Raw genomic sequence first — 20,163 nt, forward strand, 5'->3', positions numbered from 1 at the left:
ATTCAAAAAATGAGCCTTTGAACATATTAATTTATAAAGTCAAGTATCCTGTTTTCTAAATTATTTTTGCTTTAAACATGTTTCATTGTATAACTAAAGAGATACTTCACTGTTGCATCAAGAGCAGTTTTTTTTTTCTGTTTTAGTAAGCCGGCTTATTTCCATGGCATGCATCATTTAATTACGCATGTAAAATACAGTTCCAATTGTATAGCTCTGTGAACCTCATTTAAACTGTCTGTGACATTGTGGTAATCCCAGTACCAAGAAGCGGGTGTTGCACAGCTATGAATGGCTGGAACGTGGTAAATTTTTTATGTATAGAATAGCCTAGAAATGAGCTTGCATTTCTGCAGCTGTGCTTGCTCCACAGGAAGAGGAAGAAAGATCAGTAAAAACATGCTTTTCTGGTAATATTAACAGCTGTAATTCTGAATGCCTGTGAAGATCAAGGAAAATCTGCTCAGTGAGGAAGTGCTGGTTTTCTTGAATCACTTATTTTACTTGATATTTAATTCATTTTTAATTATTTTTTATTTATTGGGAAAAATGTCTAAGATTACTTTATAGAGTAATGTAAGATCTGTATATGAGAGTTAAGATCTCAGTGTCAGATGATTGTCTAGTCATGAAATAGATTTTGCCTGATTTGTCTCAAAAATCCTTTCTGGAGGCAGTGAATATCGAGACTGAAATGTACCCTATGTTGGAGGCAGATGGGCATTGCTGTCCATGTGATTTAAGAGTCTTGCACATACTGTACACTAAGTATAAACTTAAAGGGGTTGATGATGTTTTATTAACAGGAAAATGAGCAACCTTCTTGCATTTTTTCCCATTTTAAACTAGTGAACTTGAAGGTCAGATCCAACTATATCTTGCATTTTCTGTCATATAATTATCACATATATAATGTCCTGGAGAACAGCCTCCAGTCAGTGACATCAGCAGTTTACATAGCAGTTGAACTAAGAATAACCTTAGAGAACTGACCCGTATCAACCTCTTAACAGTGTAAACAGCCTGTAGCTTACAACCGTTTTCTTTTTTCATGATCACAAAAGGGCCTCGATTGGATGAAAAAAGAATTGTGTTCACAAATACCAAACTATTCTGTTGAATGTTCACTTGATTGAATCTCAGCAGATGAGAGAAAAACAAAAGGATAAGACTTTGGGAAGAATGACTAATGGCTTGTAAAAAGGAGGATGAGACAAGACTGAAAATTGGTTCCCTAGAACAAAAATGTAGTGATTATAAATGATCAATTGCATCAACTTTGAAGAGGGTACCGTCAACAATATTTCTGTAGTTGCACTTTTACTAAAGACAGTTGTAAAACATAACCAATTCTTAGTAGCTTTGAAGATTCCAGCCTTGTTCGCTTTCTATGCACTAATTTGAGGGCATGATCCTCTTGACGTCAGTGTGTGTCTAGTGGTGGACATCTGTGGTTGCAGCACAGGTCCTCAAGTCACATCCTATTTCCTTTTCTTCCCTCCCCATTTCTGCTGTTCCATATATAGATGAATTCTTCAAACAAGGGCTGAGGGGTTCAGGGGATATCTGTTCTGAAGTCAAAGTCATTTGGAGATTAATAAATACACAAAGAAACAGCAGAAAGAGACAGACAAATTTTTGTGTATCACACTGGAGCACTACCATAGAATCGTAGAGTCAAAAAATCATAGAATCATGGAATGGTTTTGGTTGGAAAGGACCTTGAAGACCATCTAATTCCAACACCCCTGCCATGGACAGGGACACCTCCCACCAGACCAAGTTGCCCAAAGCCCCATCCAACCTGTCCTTGACCAGTGCAACAGTGCCTCACCACCCTCTGAGTAAAGAATTTCTTTCTAATACCTAATCTAAATATACCCTCTTTCAGTTTATTACCATTACCCCTTGTCCTATCACTACATGCAAGAGTCCCTCCTCAGCTTTCCTGTAGCTCCCTTTAGGTACTGGAACCTATGAGATCTCCCTCGAGCCTTCTCTTCTCCAGGCTGAATAACCCCAATTCCCTCAGCCTGACTTCATAGTAGCTAAGTGCTCCAGCCCTTTGATCATCCTTGTGGCCCTCCTCTGGGCTCTCTCCAGCAGGTCCATGCCCTTCTTGTGCTGGGGACACAGAGCTGAACGCAGGGCTCCAGGTGTGGCAATCTACTTTGTGATCCATATGCTGGCTGTCCTGGAGAAGTATATCGTGTTGTACCGTAGGGTTTCATGGTTAAAATATTACTGAAGACACCAAAGTCTTATGTTCAACTTATCTGGCAGCTTTGAAAAGACTTTACAAATCCCCCCACATCATACATGCAATCTGGATTTTTTTTGAAAAAAGATTTCTAAATAATATGTAATGCAACTGCTGTCTATGTGACATCCATTGGTGTCCGAAGGAGAAACAACTGTAAATAATAATGATAAAAAAAAAATAAAAACCCTGACATTCTAATATTTAATGATAGCTTATGCCTATATACTAACAACTGACAAGAAACAATTGGAAAGTGCACATGGTTAGCCTGTGCAAACACACATATCTGATATCCGTTGCCCTGTAATTTTTAGTTGGTGTGGTCCTGTCTCAACATTGCCTAAGAAGCCTATAAGACAGATATTGGGTCCACCCGCATTTCTGCATGTGGGACTCTGAATCCGACAGAGGCTGTTAGGCACAAGGCCAGCACAAATAATTGACATGTAAAGGAATTAACTTAGAAATTCAGTGACCTCTTGTTTTAATGGTTTAATAAGGGGTTAACTCCTGTCAGTATCAGGAAAAAAAAAAAAACAACAAACAAACAAACAAAAAAACCTGATAATTATGTTGCACTTAGCCAAGAGTGAGCATTATGCAAGGCCAAGCTATTTTAATGTGAATTGTTTTTATTTTCACTTCTGGAAGTGGTTCTTTCCTAATGCTAGTGCAAAACTATTTTAAAAGCCTACCTCTGCATTAGCTAATTGAATTATTGTGTTACACTTGTTTTTTAATCAAATAAAATGAATCTGGAAAAATGGAAAAAAAAATTAATGTTTTCCTAAATATCTTAAGCTTCCTGAAAACAATCATTTTCTACATTTAAACCACATTTGTTTTAAAGAATATCCATCCTGTGCAGTTACCACAGATGATGACTATGTGAGTTAAAGAGTGCTTCCCTACAGCAATTGAATTTCTTTGCATGTCTATAACAATTTAGAACAAGGACATTAATTTTGCCTTGTGAGATCAACCAGTCATGATGGAAAAGCTAAAATATTAATGCCACAACTGTCATTTATAAATATTCTCTTTCCTCATTCAGAACATGAGAAAAGAAAAATAATAATAATAAAAATCTGGCTTATGTCAGATTGGGAATGCCCTGTAGGACGGGAACAAACAGTCACGTGTGGGAAGAGCAAGCAGGAACCTCTAAAAACGGGTTTTGTGCCAACAGAGGAAGTGTCTATCCCACTGGCAGGTAAATCTGCTCACAGAGGTCCCTGCCCTTCCCCTCCCTTCCTGAGAACGCACCTCTCCCGCTCAGCCCTGCCAAAGTTTGTTCTCTGCTCATGGATTCGCACTGGTCAGCTGGTTGTTGTTTCACAGACCTGATTCCACCTCCTCCTCACTGTATCTCTTCAGCCTCCTCATCCAACTGAATATGTTTTCGTGGAGTGGAGAAAACAGAAGAGCTTTTCAAAGCAAGTGATGAGGAATTTTGTTTACCCTCAGAGGGACTGTGGGAAGTGTGTTGAAGGACTATCAGCACTTAAGAGATCTTATAGGCTCTCTCAAGACAGTGGTTTCATGGCAGCTGAGACAACATAACACCATGCTATTGCTGGAAGGAGGACGTCTCCCTCCCTGCTCTGTTCTCCCTGAACACACATATGCACTTCTCTCCCCTCTTACCTGCTCCCAGATGCATGGATCTGCCCTTTCTCTTGCACTAGTTCCAGCTCTCATGAGCTCCTTTGGCAAGGATCTGTTAGCATTTGGGACTTTACTTCTTATTTAGCTTTACAGCCTGACCATACAGCTTGTCAGGGCTCTGGTCCAATGCTTGGAGTCAGAGAGAAGGATAGCCCCCATGACTTCTTGCTATACACTCAGAGCTAGATCCTCAGCTGATAAAATTATTGCAGGTCACAGTGGTTAAACTTAAGGTCTGGCTCCAAGTCATGATCAGAGTGAAAGCGGGGTGTGTGTCTGTGTGGAGCATGCAGAGGATAGGGGAGGTTGGGACATACAGTTATTCAATGCTTTCATAAAAGTCTGTGTTGCACACAGACACTGGTTACAACTGGTATATGATAATGCTAGTACGGAAATTGCAAATAGGTTTCAATAATAGAAACTACAGGCAAAAACTAACTAAACAAAACAAAACACTGGATTTTTTTTTCCCTGTCTATGAACTTTTCTTTTAAGTTATGAAAACAGAGGCACTAATGAGGTAACTGAGCAAATAACTCTGGTTGGCAGGAACTCTCCTTTGCACTGTCAAGTCACCTTCTTCAGGAATAGCTATTGCTGCTCTGTATCTCTTCTAAGCCTGTTAGTATCAATATTAATGTGTTTTCCACTCATGCCATCTGACACTTTTATTACAACTGAATTGTTCGTTCCTCTGCAGTTCAAGGTCTCTCGTCTTTAGCATGAAGGCCTTGACTGCTTTGTTATGAACATTAGTCTCATTAAGGAAGCTGGCAAATAGACTTGAACTTGGTGAAAAAATGTATTCTTAATATATGTGACCTTCTGAAAAACAGTATATTTCATATTCAACAGATATAGGCTCAACGAGGCAAATTCTGGCATCAGACGTGCAGCCTGAGAACTCAGGTCTTAGCAAAAAGAGGCAGGCTCCCCAAAAGAGCTGTCAGCACCTATCTGTGGTGTAAGACCAGCTGCTGAGGCAAATCCAGACTTCTGTGGCCAATTAGACCTTGGGTTTACTTGAGAAAAATCCTTGCAATTTCAATTCCTGGAGAGTGAAATCCACAACACAATTCTCATTTGCTTCAAGTATGAAATAAAATCCAATTCTTTTACCTCTTAAGGATGACATTTCACCTACAGAGCAAAAATTGAGTAAAGATTTAAACTTGTGTCCATTTCTGTACAACTGATACCAGATAATATAGGTAGAAGAAATAGTACAACCTGCTGTTTTATCTGTCCATGGATATATAGGCTATAGTAGTCTCTCTGCAAGGTGCTGTGTGCATCTTCAGATAATGCTGTGTTCTCAGAAGTTTCTCCAGACAGTTATGTGAAAATTTCAGCTCCAGGTGCTTCAAAATGCTTCAGACCTTTTTGCATCACTCTGAAGAAAAAAAAAAAAAAAGAAAAAGAAAAGAAAAAAAAAAAAGGTCTGAAATGAAAGGTTGGTGCTTTTCTGAAGGCAAAAGCAATATAACAACAGTCATTTGTTTTGAAAAAATGGGTAGCACTGCATATAATTTTGTGTACCATGCTTTGACAAAAGAGCAAGGTGCCTTAAAGTGCTAAATATGATAACTGCATAATATTTTTAACACCTGGACATACTTGCAAAGTGCAATACACATCTCCAGCCAAGCAAGAAAGAATGAGTTCACTGCTGCAGACTGAGATGTGTTCATTCATGCAAGTTAATACAAGTTCCAGATCCCCAGTATGATTTTGATGCTAGACATCTACAAGGTGCAATGTACTGTCAGCGCACTTTGTTTGTGTTGCACATTTCTCAGAGTGTGGACTAATCTCCACGCTTTCTAATACAGGTCATATGATTATGCACCTAAAGGTAGGTGGAACGTTTGTGATATGAGATGATAGGCTAGCTGAAGCAGTAAAACTATTTCACAAACAACGAGTGTCAAAAGCTTCTTTAAATAAGCCAGTCAAGGATTTTAATTACCATTATTTCTACCTGAAGCTTACCACTGATCTTTTGCTTTCTGTATATTTGATTTTATATTGGCTGATAGACTGGAAGAGACAAGAGGCTGGGAAATGGTTAACCAGGGCAAAAACTGAAATTCTAATGAGAGTGAGTAGAGCAGCAGTATTCAGCTGAAGGTGTTCTTTTTTTTTTTTTTTCTTTTCTCCATGTTCAATGAATTTATAGGCTGTTTGCTACTGTGGCTTTAGTAAATGGGGAATTTTGCAATGGCTTTAAGAATAGGTGAGCTGGTGGGTTGCTCCCTCAGAATAGATGAAAGGTTTTCTTTCAGCTGCCTGATGCTCAGGACACTGAAAAATAAAATTAAAAAAAAAAAAAAAAAAAGGCAGGGAAAGAGTTTGGTCTCCAGTCAAGCTAACAATTCTCTTTCTGTTAGGTCAAGAAAAATCCTGATCTCCAGCTTCAGCAATGGTCTAAAGCTTTACTGTGCTAGATATAAGCAGAAAATTGTATGTTCTTAGAGAACTATATCCCCTTACCATTGGGATACTTTGAATAAAATAAAAATAAGATTGCAGCAGAAGAAAGCACATTTAATTCACATAACTCAGATGATTTACCCATTATGTGTGAGACTGACAGTCAGGCTGGGAATCTGTAAGAGATAAATGAAAAATAGGTAAGTGAAGCCCTGACAATTGAAAATGAGGAAATTGAGGTGATGGGTTGTCTTTTTTTTTTTTGTTTGTTTGTGTAGTCTACCTTTCACTTAGAGAGGAGCTTTGTTGTCCTTTAAGTCCATCAGTGTGCCAGGCATTTCTAATGGAAAGGTATGTGTGATGAGATGCCAACAATTATCTACACAGTACCAATTCTCATACGCTTGCCAGTCATTTATATTGAATTACATCTGTAATGCTTATTCTTTTAACATCCACGGTATTGTTTAAAAGGAGAGAGAGAGGTTAAAAAAAAAAAAAAAAAGAGAGAAAAAAAAAGAGGATTTAATTTTGTCTTGGCAATAACAGTGAGTTTGCTTTCCTTGGCAATTTTTCAAGGAAGATAAACTACTTAGGAAAAAGGAACCTTACTAATCCATGGCCTTAAATTTTCTACACAAAAAACAAATGTTTCCCTCAGATGCATTTTCAGTTGTGTTGTCTAAAAAGTTAATTATTTTGTTTGGCTCTTTGAAGGTTGTGAATTGAACCTTTGCATTTTGTTCACCAACAACATGAAGTCACAAAGCAGCTTTTAATCACCTCCGCAATAATAACACTTTACAAGTTATTTGTGCAGCTGTTTCTCTAGTCAAATTTATTTGCAGTTACTAAAATACACTTCCATAAACACAACTGAGAATTGTTTAGCTAGTGCTTTAACTGAGTGTATTTTTGGTGGTTAGCACTTACCTATTTTGTTTTACTGGATTACCATTTTTTCAGACTTAAAATACACAGAGCCAGACAAAGACAGCACTGTATGTTGAGTATACCCCAGGCTATGAAGTAGATGGACTGAATGTTCTGTAGTAGTCTTGGCTCTGATCTTGTAGAAGCACCTCCTTGCAAGTGAGCTCTACTAATATGAAAGAGAATCAGGTCCCACATCACACCAGAATTTAATACAGTTTGCATATATATATATATACACACATAAATAAATGTATTTCTCTTTATGGGTGCAGTAGCCCTTATAAAGCATACTGGAAGATAAGATGATCTTCCTTTCCCGATGAAAGATACAAAAGTATCTTGACAGCACTGCACGGAGTGATCTATTGCTTAGTTATTATTGACTGTAACGATGATTTGAGAAACATTGTGCATGAAGAAGCTACTTATGTTTTTTCTGTGTTGTAAAATGTTGACATTTGACATATGTCAATACGTGTTTCCAAATAGGGATTTGGGAAATTTTACTCTTACTGATTGCTAGAAGTGCCTGCAATTTGACATGGAAAGTTCCCTGAAATGCCTTAAAGACTGCAGCAAAACATTCCTGAATTTTGGAGCAATCTTTGAAAAAGTTCTCTTTCCAGTGTCACCTCCTGAGACTGTAATACCTCCCTGTAGATCAATTCAGTCCTGAAGGAGGAACGTAAGTGCCTAATCCCAAACTATGTGGTAGAGTATGAGGTAGTTTGAGGCCTACCTAGAAACAGATTCAAGATTTTTACATAATGTTGTGCCAACAAAAAATTGTGTTTTCTCTGCTCCCAGTAATCCATATCCTTTTGGAAAGGCCCTGCTGTACCATGAATATGACATTTTCCTCAAGGCCAAATAAAATCCATTGTACAGCAATGAGCCACATGGCATGCACAACAAATAATCATTGTCCATGGTGAGATGCAATTAAACAAAATATAGCTTACTTCTTGCAATAAGTAGTAGAGATGCATAGATGGGAACTATTCATACAAATACATCTGGGGTCAATTGTATGTTTAAACTCAGAATACTTCAGGAATTAAGTAATTTGCTGTATTTGTGCTATTTTGACACTTCTTTACCCCAATGATTTAGTTGAGGATTCACACAATAAAAATGTGAATTGTCATGGATATTTTCCAGCATGTGAAGGAACTTGCTCACGTCTAGAGTAAAATGACCTGATGTTTGCCTTTTGACTGTGAAAATTACAAAGTTATACATATGTAGTGTCTAAATTCAGGATGTTTCAAGGGTGTCATTAGATGCAGCTGTTTTGAAACAGGTTGAGGAGATCCCTTTCTGCCAGTTTAGGCATTGCCCATCATTACAAACAAAAGTCTGGCCACAAAGGCAATTCTGAATCTTCATGAACTGTTTCCAGATTGCTCTGTTCTTACACCATGCTGGGGTGAGGAACAACAGTACTGTCACCAAATACATGAGCTAAGGCTAAGTCTAAATATGTTGTGTAAATGTAAATACATACTACCAGAATGCAATGACATTTCTTCATCAGAAATTTTACACAGTGGCTCTGATGCTGTATATTGTTTAAGTAAGCAATGATCAAGCTGTTGTGAGCTAAGACCTCTGAAATACTTTCCTAAATGATTAAAAACTAGTTACTAATCTATCTTCTGCCACTCAGCAGTGAAATATTAACCCAGTTAGGAAGTTTGCTGTATATTCATTTAATGGCCAGACTGGAGTGAAGAAAAAAGTGTTTAATTTTCAGTAAAACAGTATATACACACTATAAACTGAATGGTGAATGTGCACTTATAAAAGACCATCCCTGTAACTAACTTTGTTTCTGTGCACTGCAAGAAAACTATTTCTACACTAGACAGGCTTCAATGATTCACATCAACAGCTTTCTTTAAGCAGAATATATGCTCTGAAACATGAATGGGCAAGTATGCTTTTCATGGTAAATTTTTCCAGTGTGATATCCTAGGTCATATTTAAGATATTTGGCTGTGATGGGCAATTTCAACTGATAAAGCTGGGTTGTTTTGTTTTTATCAGGTGAGAACAATGATTAATTTGGCTGTAATTTAATAAATTCTCTGTTAATGTTTACTTGACAACATTTATTAGGTCATGTTTCAGTTTTAATCTTATCAGTGGCCATGTTCGGAGTCTTATTTCCAAGCTCTTTTCAATAGTTAGTAAATAACTGACCAAACCTGATTCTTCACCACTTTGCAGTTTATGTTGTCATTTACATCAGTAAGAAATCAGTGTGCAGTGCTGTCATTTTAATCTGGAACATTTTACAAATGTTTTCCTTATGATGCAGTGAAATAAATGACTGTACAAGGCACCAGGCAGGGCTCATTCCCATTTGGGCGTTTCACCTATGAGACAACATTTTCCCTCCCCATTGTAGCTGTCCTAGGTGGTTCTTTACTAAGAAATACTAGAAGTGTTAAGCAATAGACAATGACTCTTCTTTTGGGATGGCCACTGCAGAGATTCTTTCTACCAAATAAGAAAGAAATAGGAAATAGCAGTCTCAGTGCTCTTCTTTTAGATATGTAGAGAATCAGGTCGAGATATTTTGGCAAGTGACATGCTTGCAAAGGGCAATGGATTTCATGACTCTAGGCAACGAAACCAAGTGCTACCGAGCATTTGCACAAATGTATCATGTATCCTCACTCAGATCAAATTTCTACTTGGTGATGAGAAGGATCTTTTCCTTGTATTCTACATTTTAGTTACCCATCCCACATAGACCAGCACTATGACATGACTGGAAGCTTGTCCTCAAAAGAGATTGAGGAGTCATGTAACAGAGGATGATATGGGTTGCTGAAATACAGTAGCCTGTGAAATCCATCTCTCTCTCCTGTTTATTTGTGTTAATGCCTGTAAATTACTAATTACTAGATATTGTTATCCCTCATTTCTTTCTCTCCCTCAGTCCTATGTACTAAGTGTTAGAGACAGTTGTTGAATAGGGGTTAAATTTAGACTGCAGAATTTATAAGGAATGCTATATGCAATGGATTGGATAATCTAGTAATGCAGCCAGCTCTTACATCATGGGTGGAGCAGAGAAAGACATTTGCTCAGAAATGCAGAGGTGATAAACAATATTTTAGAGATCAACTGAGAAGAATCTGAGCAGCCCAAGAGAGCTAAAACCTTCTTTTTCACTGTGGTCAGCGTCAGAGAATCCTTTCCCAATAAACAGCTCCATCACATCCAGTGCCAAGAATTTCCAGTCTGGAAAAACAAGGGAGGAGTTTTATAGAGTCTGTGATGTCTGATGAAGATACATCTACATCACACAAAAGTTAAGAGTAACTGGAGATTGCTGTCCTATAACAGAGAGCCCAACAACACTGAAAGTGTCAGGAGTAATAAATCTTTACCTCTTTCTGAGTGAAAACACACTAGTGGAGTAAGCTAAGTTTCAGAAATTTGGAATTTAGAGGGCTTTTATTTTCACTTCTTAAAATTTGTATTTATTTTTAACACTGGTTATTAGCCAGGTAGCTAACAGCTTGGCTATTCTTCAGACAGTTCTACTGTAAGTAGTAGTTTGGATGGGATTTAGGTGTTTGTAGTACTGTGCTATCCACAACTTTTTCCTCAGTGATCTTGCTGTCAATCAGTAAGCAGGTCTTTTAAACTGTTACTGATTTGCAGAACAGTGACATCTTTGTCTTCACAAAAGATAGGCAAGAAAGGATAGTGCTGGTGTAAAGCAGTGTAAAGTTTAACTTTTGATTTAGTTTTTTAATGTGAAGTAAGATTTTTCAAGGTACTGCCAAATAAATCCCACCTAGGGGAATAGGAGCTGCAATACAAGACAATTTGTTTTAAGACTGTACCTAACAGTACTCAGCAGTGAGCCAGACAAAACCACATAAGCTTAAGTAGAAGTGACAGAGCCAAAAAAATAATTTTAATAATTCTGTACCAGGTAGTCATATGAATAAAGTTAAAATATATATTTTATTTTTTTTTTCTCCCATGGTGCTGTTTATTAGCCATCAACAAGACTTAATCTTTTGCTTTGCCTATCACATTTTTTTTTAAGAGACATTGGGGAAAAAGTTTTTTCTTTTTTTTTTTTTTTCCCTCTTTATTTTGATCCCGAGTTTCTCTGCAAAACACTGGCTGTGGTTTTAATCATGACCAGGAAATGTAAGTAACTTGTGCTTTAAGTCTAGCCTCTTTAGCAGGAAGGATACATTGTCCATCCGGTGCCAAGAAGGTGGAAATATCCTTAATTTTGTATTCAATTAAATACAGGATTTACTTTTCTGTCCCAAAATTTGTGAATGGTTTAGCTTGGAGAGGTTGCTTGTGGAAGAACTGATTCACGTGTTTATTTTTGTTCTCCCCAAATTAGAGACTGCTCAACATGACTATACTCTCGTTGTGCTCTTTTCTGTATGTTGTTTGTGTCCTCATCCAAAATTACGTCTGCAAAGTCTTCAGTGAGCAAAAGATTTCAGACTCTTTACTTTATGGCCCTTTAGTGGTGTTTTTTTTTTTTTTTTTTTTTTTTTTTTTTTTTTTAATGGGGAAAAGCATAGATTCTTTCATTAGTTTCATAGAGAAGCATATTTTTTCTTAATTACCTTTTGAAGGGGATTGGAAGCCACTACTACATCACAGTAAAAGTTATGTTGAAAATGTATGCTTTTAAAAGGGAAAGTGTGTGACGTTAAACTACAAGCTATAGCCAGAGCTCTGCCCTAACTTTCCCTGCAGAGAGTACAAGGATGCAGGAACGGCAACCTGGTGCCAACTCTGTAAGGAAAGTACAGACCCCAGGAGCTTAGAGGTGTTAGTACTCAATGCTCCCCTTAATATGCCTCTATATTCCCTTTTTTTTCAATACTATGCCTTGGTATACCTATGCTCGATGGGTGTTGATTCATGTTTCAGTTCTCGATTAAACTTGTAGTAACTGCAAATTTAATTGTAGAGATTTTCTGTACTACCACCAAAAAATGAATGGTAGGCAATGGAAAAAATGAACCTTATGCGAAACTTCCTATACTTAAAGTGTCCTTACAGTATTTAAAGGGGCATACAGAAAAGATAGTGAGGTACTCATTATCAGGGAGTTATATGACAAGGGGTAATAGTTTTAAACCAAAAGAGAGTAGATTAAAGCTAGATATCAGGAAGAAATTATTCACTCTGAGGGTGGAACAGGTGGCACTGGAACAGGTTGCCCAGAGGAGCTGTGGCTGCCCCATCTCTGGAAATGGTCAAGGTCAGGCTGGATGGGAATTTGGGCAATGTGATCTGGTGGGAGGTGTCCCTGCCCATGGCAGGGGGTTGAAATTAGATGATCATTATGGTCCCTTCCAACCCAAACTGTTCTATGATTCAACACATTACAGTTGTTACCTCCTTCTCCCAGTTCTTCTCATCCTTATATACCTGCCACACCTACCAGCTGTTTCCAGTTCCTTGCTGTTCTCTGTGCCATTGGCCTTTATATGTTGCTGCTTTATATGTTGAGCACCAAATATGGTGAGATATTGATTCTTGGTCCTGTGTATCCATGAGTATGACAATATAAACACACATTTGTTTTATTACAATGCTGTAAAGATATAGCTCTTTTTGTTTCTAATTTCTGCCAAGGAATGTGATTCCTTTATGTCATAGAGGCAATTCATTAAGAAAGTTTCATACAGGAAAATCTTTGTGAAAGTAAATATTACCCAATTTGGACGTAACAACACCCCTCTCTCCCTCTCCCCCAAAGAAAACCAAGGTTGAAAGGAACTGTATTATGACCCTGGAAAGACATGCTCCAAGACTGCAGTTATGTCACTGGCATACTCCATGCTGGTTGCATATATTTATAAAAGACACCAATGAGTCATATGTAAACATTTTGATTATAAAGATTTTCTTCATTTTCCCACAGACTTGCTGCTTTCAAACAGCTGCATCCCATTCCTAGGATCTACGGAGGGGCTTGATTTTCGAACCCTGCTGCTAGATGAGGAGAGGGGCCGGCTGCTAATCGGGGCTAAAGACCATATCTTCCTGCTCAACTTGGTTGATTTAAACAAAAATGTAAAAAAGGTCAGTTTATTTTCCACAGAGTTCATCTCATAAGTTCAATTTTGTTCCTTTTTATCTATTTTTTTTTCTTCACTGGGTAACTGATTTGTTGTGTGATGTTTTGTACTAGGACTTAATATTTATAATATAAATAGTTAATATTAATCTCACCTTCCATAGTTATACAGGTTATTTTTAATAAAATGAATTTCTCATGGTATCTGACCTTCTGTGAGACTGAAGTCCTACAAGAGGTCACCCACCTGTAGGAGCCCTGCATTGCATGAAAACAAAATATCAGCAAAATGGCAAACATGCACCTGTAAGCGTTTGCTTCTTTATTTCTTTTGTCATGGTCACCATTCTCAAATAAAAGCATTTGGAAGATGGTAACTGCAGGCAGATCATTCGTTGCTTCCTGGCATCACTGGGATTACATTACTCTGATATTAAACAGAGCAGAGGCAATTTGGATGGTTTAAATAATTGGCAATGTTACTGGCAATTTAATATTAATATTTACATTAATATCTGGAATTGCTAGTGATAGGAGAAGCTTCCACTGGGATCCACTGTACTCACTGGCCCTTGCCCTGTGACAATGTGTTAACTCCAGATAATAAAAAGGCAATATAGCCTTCAATATTTCTAGTACACATGGTGAAACAGAGTTTTTGTAAGCACAATTGACGGCTACATATAAAAAACAGATGCTTGTACAGAAACACACACAAAAACTGCTTTCCTGCTTTTTCCAGACACGCTACTTACTGAAGAAAATTTAAATTCTCAGCTGTTTGATATTTTCTTTAAGTGCCAGCAGGAGGTTTTAAGTGACTATATTCTGCTGTCAGTTTTGAAGTGGTAACTGATCCTAAATTAATATGATGGCAGCACAGGGCTTAACAGGTGTAACAGGAGATGATTTTGCCCCACACTTAAATGCAGCACTTGCTGTCATCATATACAAGTGTTTCTAGTATCAAGCTAAGTATCTTATTTCGACTTCTGCAATGTTCCATACACCACTTTAAAATTCTTTTTTAATCCTTTAAAATTCAGATTGTTTCAGGAGATTTCTTCCCTAGGATGCTTTCTGAAACACCACATGTTCATCTTCCATCTCAGTAGTTTGCTGAAAAATCAGCACCTTTTCAGGAAATTGCAGTTATAACAGCATTATTCATATTGGAGATTCAGATCATGGATTGATTTTTGGCATAGGCTTTCTGTAGCAAACAAATTGTGTTTGTGTGAAAAGCAGACGCCTGTTTCTGTGGGTTGCTGATTGCCTCCTGAGAGATGCTGAGTGCTGTCACTTCCCATTATGTTCAGTGGGGATTGATTAATTCAGAGCTTTCTGGAGGCGTTCGCACCCTGCATAGTCCACCCCTCCACCCAAGTTGGTAACATTTCACTTTAGCCATACCACCGTTGATTGTTATGGATGTTGCACTTTCCAAGAAGTGCAGAAAGCAAACTGAGCCAGGAGAATTCATTTGTGATCAGGCAGCACCATTAGTCATAGATATTTTAGAGCAAAGAATTTGAATTAAAATTTGCATTTGGTAAGCCATTTAATAAGCCTAAATATCTGTAGTAACCTGGAGAGAAAAAAAAAAAAAAAAAGAGTAAAATTCATTGGCAGTAAGATATCTGGACTAAAGAAAGAATTATGTGCAGTTTCAAATACATTTAACTATTCAGGTTGTCTTTAACTTTTCAGACAAAACATTGAGGCAAAGTGTATTTAAACAGCTAAAAGTGACACGTGACACTAAAACCTTGCAGAGCATCCTGGTGTGTTGATTTCCAAGGTCTCCATGGGCATTCAACAACTTCATAAACTTACCCTGTTGAGTACATGCCCACGAGGCAATATCATACAGACATCCTCCTTGGTTCCTCTGCGCTGGCCTGGTTGAAACATGTGAGTGAGGGGAGAGAGGGGATGGAGGAAGTTGGTTTTGTATAAATCTCAGTCACTGATGAGGTTTCAGTGCTCAAGGATACTCTCCAGTAGCAGGGAAGTGTCAGAAAGTAGCATTTGCCGGTGCTGTGTTTAGACTGACTGTGGTTTGCGTTGGCTCGGGGCCAGGCGGCTGGCTTCCAGGCTCTCCCAGTGCGAAGAAACCACACAAGTTGGGACTTCGATGGGCTGAAGCGTGTCCTTTGTCCTCTCCTGTCCTGGAGCAAGAGCAGTCTGAATTAATTAGAATATTAAACATCTTATGATTCAGATTACTTAGTAAAAGTTCTCAGCTTCAGATTTACTTATTTATTTATTTATTTATTTACTTATTTATTTTGTATTAGTAACTGCTGATACACCAAAATGCCAAGTTAGCATCCTTAACAATTTACTCCCAGAAAATGCCTGTCTGTGGACATAACTACTTGGCAAAATTATATTGTAGTGTCTGATGCTCTGTATTCATATGTCTGGAATAGTACTCAAAGAAACATCTAAAGCATTGTATTGTGTTCCCTTCTCTAATGTATACACACATATCATTTCATAACTTCATTTTTGCAACCTAATTATTTACTTAAATTAGTTAAATTAATTTAAATATATTAAGTTATGGCTTTATTTCCTGGTACAGTTTTTCCTGATGAAATAAATCAATAGTTCTTCTCGAGTTCCGATTTCTTGAATCATTGTATATTTTTATTCAATTTATTGTGTAATTGGTTGAAAACTTTTTAACTGTCAGCTCGAAAAAATCTACCCAGTTTCCAGTGCTTGCAAACCTTATTATAAAATAACAGTAGCTAGAACAGTATACCAGAAAAAGACTCCAGAATGAGCAATGAGAATAAGAAAAATGAAAAAGACTAAAAATGTACCTAAATGATATAATTGTCTTTCTGTAGTATGAAAAAAAAATATATTCTGTGAACTTGAACTTGTCTTGAATAGAAGCCTATAGCTCTTATTCCACAAATAGCATTATCCGTGCCATAGTCTTTTCTTGAATGATTCTGAGGGGCCTGACAGATGTTGAAAGTTATTTATGTACCGTAAAATAAAGAAAAGGCAGAGAAGAGCAGCAACCTATATTTATCAGGCCATTGCAAATGCAGACAAAAACTATGTCACAACCAAGTAGAAGTGTGGTGTAAAACAAAAAATTTTTACTAGCATGAGAGGATGGAAAGCTGTAGAAGAATTCCTTAGAAATCCTAATCTCTCGGATCTGTCTGAAAAGATGACTTCAGTCAATAGAATTTTCTTGTGAGTTTGCCTAAAAACTTTGTTATTTTAATACTCAAAAAGAAGAAAAAAAAAAAGAAAAAGAAAAAAGAAAAACCCTAGAAACTAAATAATAAATACAAAATGTGATCAGCTGGGCAAACACTTATGAAGTAGCTGTAAAGAAATTCTGCACCTTTCTGTAACTCGTGCTCACTACCAGTGTGAGCAGGGTTATATGTCAGCACTATTATCGCTGTGCAATCTGTGGTGTGACCCGCCCATCTCTGCAGGAATAGGAATGCTATCAAGGCTTGACAAGCTCTTGAAAAGCTGCCAACCTGCAGGAGCTGTCAGTGCTAGAAGACACAGCCACATGTGGGCCAAATAGATAAACATGTCAGATCCCCAACAGCAGCTTTGGAACAAGTTGTTTTCATCTGCCCCAGTGTGTATCGGCACTAGGTCACAAATTATTGTTGCCTGGAGTATTCTTAGTTTGTGGTTGCTACTATTTTTTTGGCATTGCCAGGTGCAGCTGTCATGTATTGTATCCTTTAATCTCCTTTTGTACTGATTTTATCTGTGTGCATTTCACAGTAGAAAATACATATACATATATATATATATATAAGTATATCTCATTTGGGTAAATGCTTATGAAATAGTTGTGAACAAATTCTGCACCTTTTTATAACTCCAGTGCTTACTAACAGTGTGAATGCGGTTATAAGTCAGTAGTATCACCGTGTGATACCTGCAGTGTGACCCACCCATCTCTCCAGGAATGGGGATATACATGAAAAAGCATATGCATGTGTGTATATGTGTGTTTCTTATATAAATATATAAATATATATAAACAATACCCTTAAGATATAGGTGCCCAATTTTATCTTCATTGCTCTGGGAAACCTGTCAGTCTATATAGATGTCTCAATTAGGAATGAAACCAGTGGGAATTAAGCCAGCATTGAAGGTAGGCTTTAGTTGTGCCATCATGCCAGAGCCTCAGGTGTTGATACAGAGCCTGAGATGTTTATTGCAGCCTTGAAGCACAGTAACACCAAGTTTATTCCTTCCTAACTGAATATATGCAGCTTATTTTATATTTCAAAGAAATTCCGCTTTCTGCCTGTTAGCAAAGGCTGTAGACTGCTTGAGGGTGACACTTTACCTGTCAGGTGAAAAGAATTGCCAGGTGACATCTGTAGAGACCAGAGAGTTAATCTGGAAGTCACTGGAGATTTCTAAGTTTTGAAAGAGGGGGCACAAAGACCAAAAAAATCAAAAAATAAAATAAGCCATGTGGCAGGGGAGGAGGATGGTCATGAGTCTGTTTGTCAGCGTGTTGGTTTCTTTTCAGTCACTGTTAGTAGAGAAGGTTCTGAGAAAAGAATGAGGGTGATGCTGAGGTCTGGCAGGGCCATGTTTTCACCTTCCTTTCATAAGGAATTAGTTCTCAGGCATTAAAGGCATGCTTATGGCCTTGCTTTTGAAACAAAAACAACTTTTCTGGATATTACAGTTCATAAAGTACTAATTTCCACCTGTTTTAGGGTATTTCCCATCCTTGCAAAATTCATGGTAATAAAACTCTTCTATCATTTACAGTAAAACAAGACTGTTTCTATTGAGTATCTATGTAATTTAATGTGCTACTACCAAATACAATCAACATTGTGTAATGAAGCAAGAGTGAAAGAAGGAGCTATGATGGTGTTTCAGGTTAGGGATGTCCAGAGATAGCTGTGATAACTGTGCTTGCTAGCCCTTGGAGTGCCCTTGGCATTGATCTATGTAAATGTTGTTTTGAAGCTCTGGAAACCTTTAGAGTCCATAACATTGTTTGATAGAGTGAAATTTAGGCACCTGTGTAGACAAGGCGGAAGCTTTTAACTGATGTTTACAGACATGGAACAACAGACTGAGGCAAGACGTGGAGAAAGCAGTATGTAACCAGGACAGAGATCCTAGGTGGAAGAGGGTGTCTCTGTTATTTCCTTTTGCATTGTTGCCATAAATTATGTTTCCATAAACATCCCCTGTTGTTTTTATATTTTACCCATATGTTTAGGTTTAACAACAGCCAGTATCCTGCTCTCTGAAAACTCATATTGGGCTTTGACTTTTTCAAAAGTAGGATTTATCTTCAGACTGAAGTGATAAACAAGTCAGAAGCAAATTGCGTTTACCCTGAAAATCCTGGTGTATGGTTTCCTTTTAGGAGAAACAGAAGGCTGAAGTCTGTTGGGGTTACACTGTAGAAAATGAAATGTAAAGGCATTGAAGCCTTTCAGGATTTAATCTGGTGTAAATGAAATCAGCATCTGGTCTGTTTTCTCTAAGGTTTCACACATGCTCATAATGTACACCTGAAAATGCACTTCAGAAAACCCTTGAGTGTTGAAAGCATTGGCTACTTTTTCAATTGTGCTTGGTGTGGGTCAGGACTTTAAGAGCCCTGTGGCAAGCTGAGATCTGGCTTCATCTTAGATAGATGCAATACAAAAAGCCCATTTAGTTCAGACATCTCTCTTTAACAGCCACTTGCCAAATTTAAGCTACCAAAAGTCTGCGAATGTGTCATCTAAATACACAACCGTTGCTTCTCTATGACTTTCAAGTGCATTTAACTCAAATTGCTATTACCATGAAAATGAAGAATAGCATATACTGGCACTTCCCATAATCCAAATCAATCCTCATATCCTCTCTTCCCCTCCTTATGCCATATCAAATTAACTCTTTCAGAGATCCAATTTTCTGCTGTTATAAAATAATCGGAAATTCCAGTCAAATATCTCCCTGGAGGTGTATTTCAACTATGGGAATTAGTGTGATGAATGTAGAAATAACGGTTGAAAGACAAGAGGTCTGTGGTAGATATTAAAGTAACAGAAATTTAAGAGAACTTCCCTGTTTTTTAGGGGTCTCTAAGTAGTCCTGAGAGTTAGCTAACCTTTGATAAAACTGTTAAAAAAGCAAAAAGTGAATAATCCAATTCTAAAAACAGTCGAAGTTTCAAATACAAGGAGAAATTCAGACAAGGCACTTAGATGTATTAAAGCCCTTTGTTTACTGATGCTTTAAAATATTGAATTTCAGAGTATAGCAAATACAGTGGGAGCCAGTTATGAGAAATGCTTAGGGTAACCTTCCTCTTAGCATTTGTATATGAGAACAATCTCTGCAGTTCCCCAAGTTGTGAACTTCCCATACCAGATACACGAATGCAACAGATGTGAGGTATTTAGAGACCAACTGGTATACTTGCACAGTATGCTAAAAACAGCTCATTTTCCCATTAATTAAAACACTCTTTGTTTACAGCAAAATAATAGTAAAAAAGCATGAAATTCTTTCCAGTGTTTCTTGGGAAATTCAATACATTTTTGGTGCTTGCAGTAGTTTTTTTTTTTTTTTTTTTGTGACATGACCCTAGGTCAGTATACAAAAATGACAAATGTCATAGTTCTCAGCAAGCAATCTATGAACACCCACTGTTACGCTATTGAGCTGTGATATTTACGGTATTGTCTTATGAAACAGTGTGATAGTCTTATCTTTGGATCACTCATATCTTTTCTTG

The 20,163-nt window shown here is 37.5% G+C and overlaps 1 protein-coding gene across 1 annotated transcript in view; it reads left to right on the plus strand.

The window, feature by feature from the left end:
• SEMA3D (semaphorin 3D) overlaps positions 1–20,163 on the plus strand; it is a 107,833-nt gene that overhangs the window by 14,494 nt on the left and 73,176 nt on the right. The window contains 1 exon segment of the mRNA XM_040548169.1: positions 13,236–13,396. Coding sequence (XP_040404103.1) covers positions 13,236–13,396 — 161 coding nt within the window.

The sequence above is a fragment of the Cygnus olor genome, chromosome 1, assembly GCF_009769625.2.
Source record: "Cygnus olor isolate bCygOlo1 chromosome 1, bCygOlo1.pri.v2, whole genome shotgun sequence".
In the NCBI taxonomy this organism is placed as follows: Eukaryota; Metazoa; Chordata; class Aves; order Anseriformes; family Anatidae; genus Cygnus; species Cygnus olor.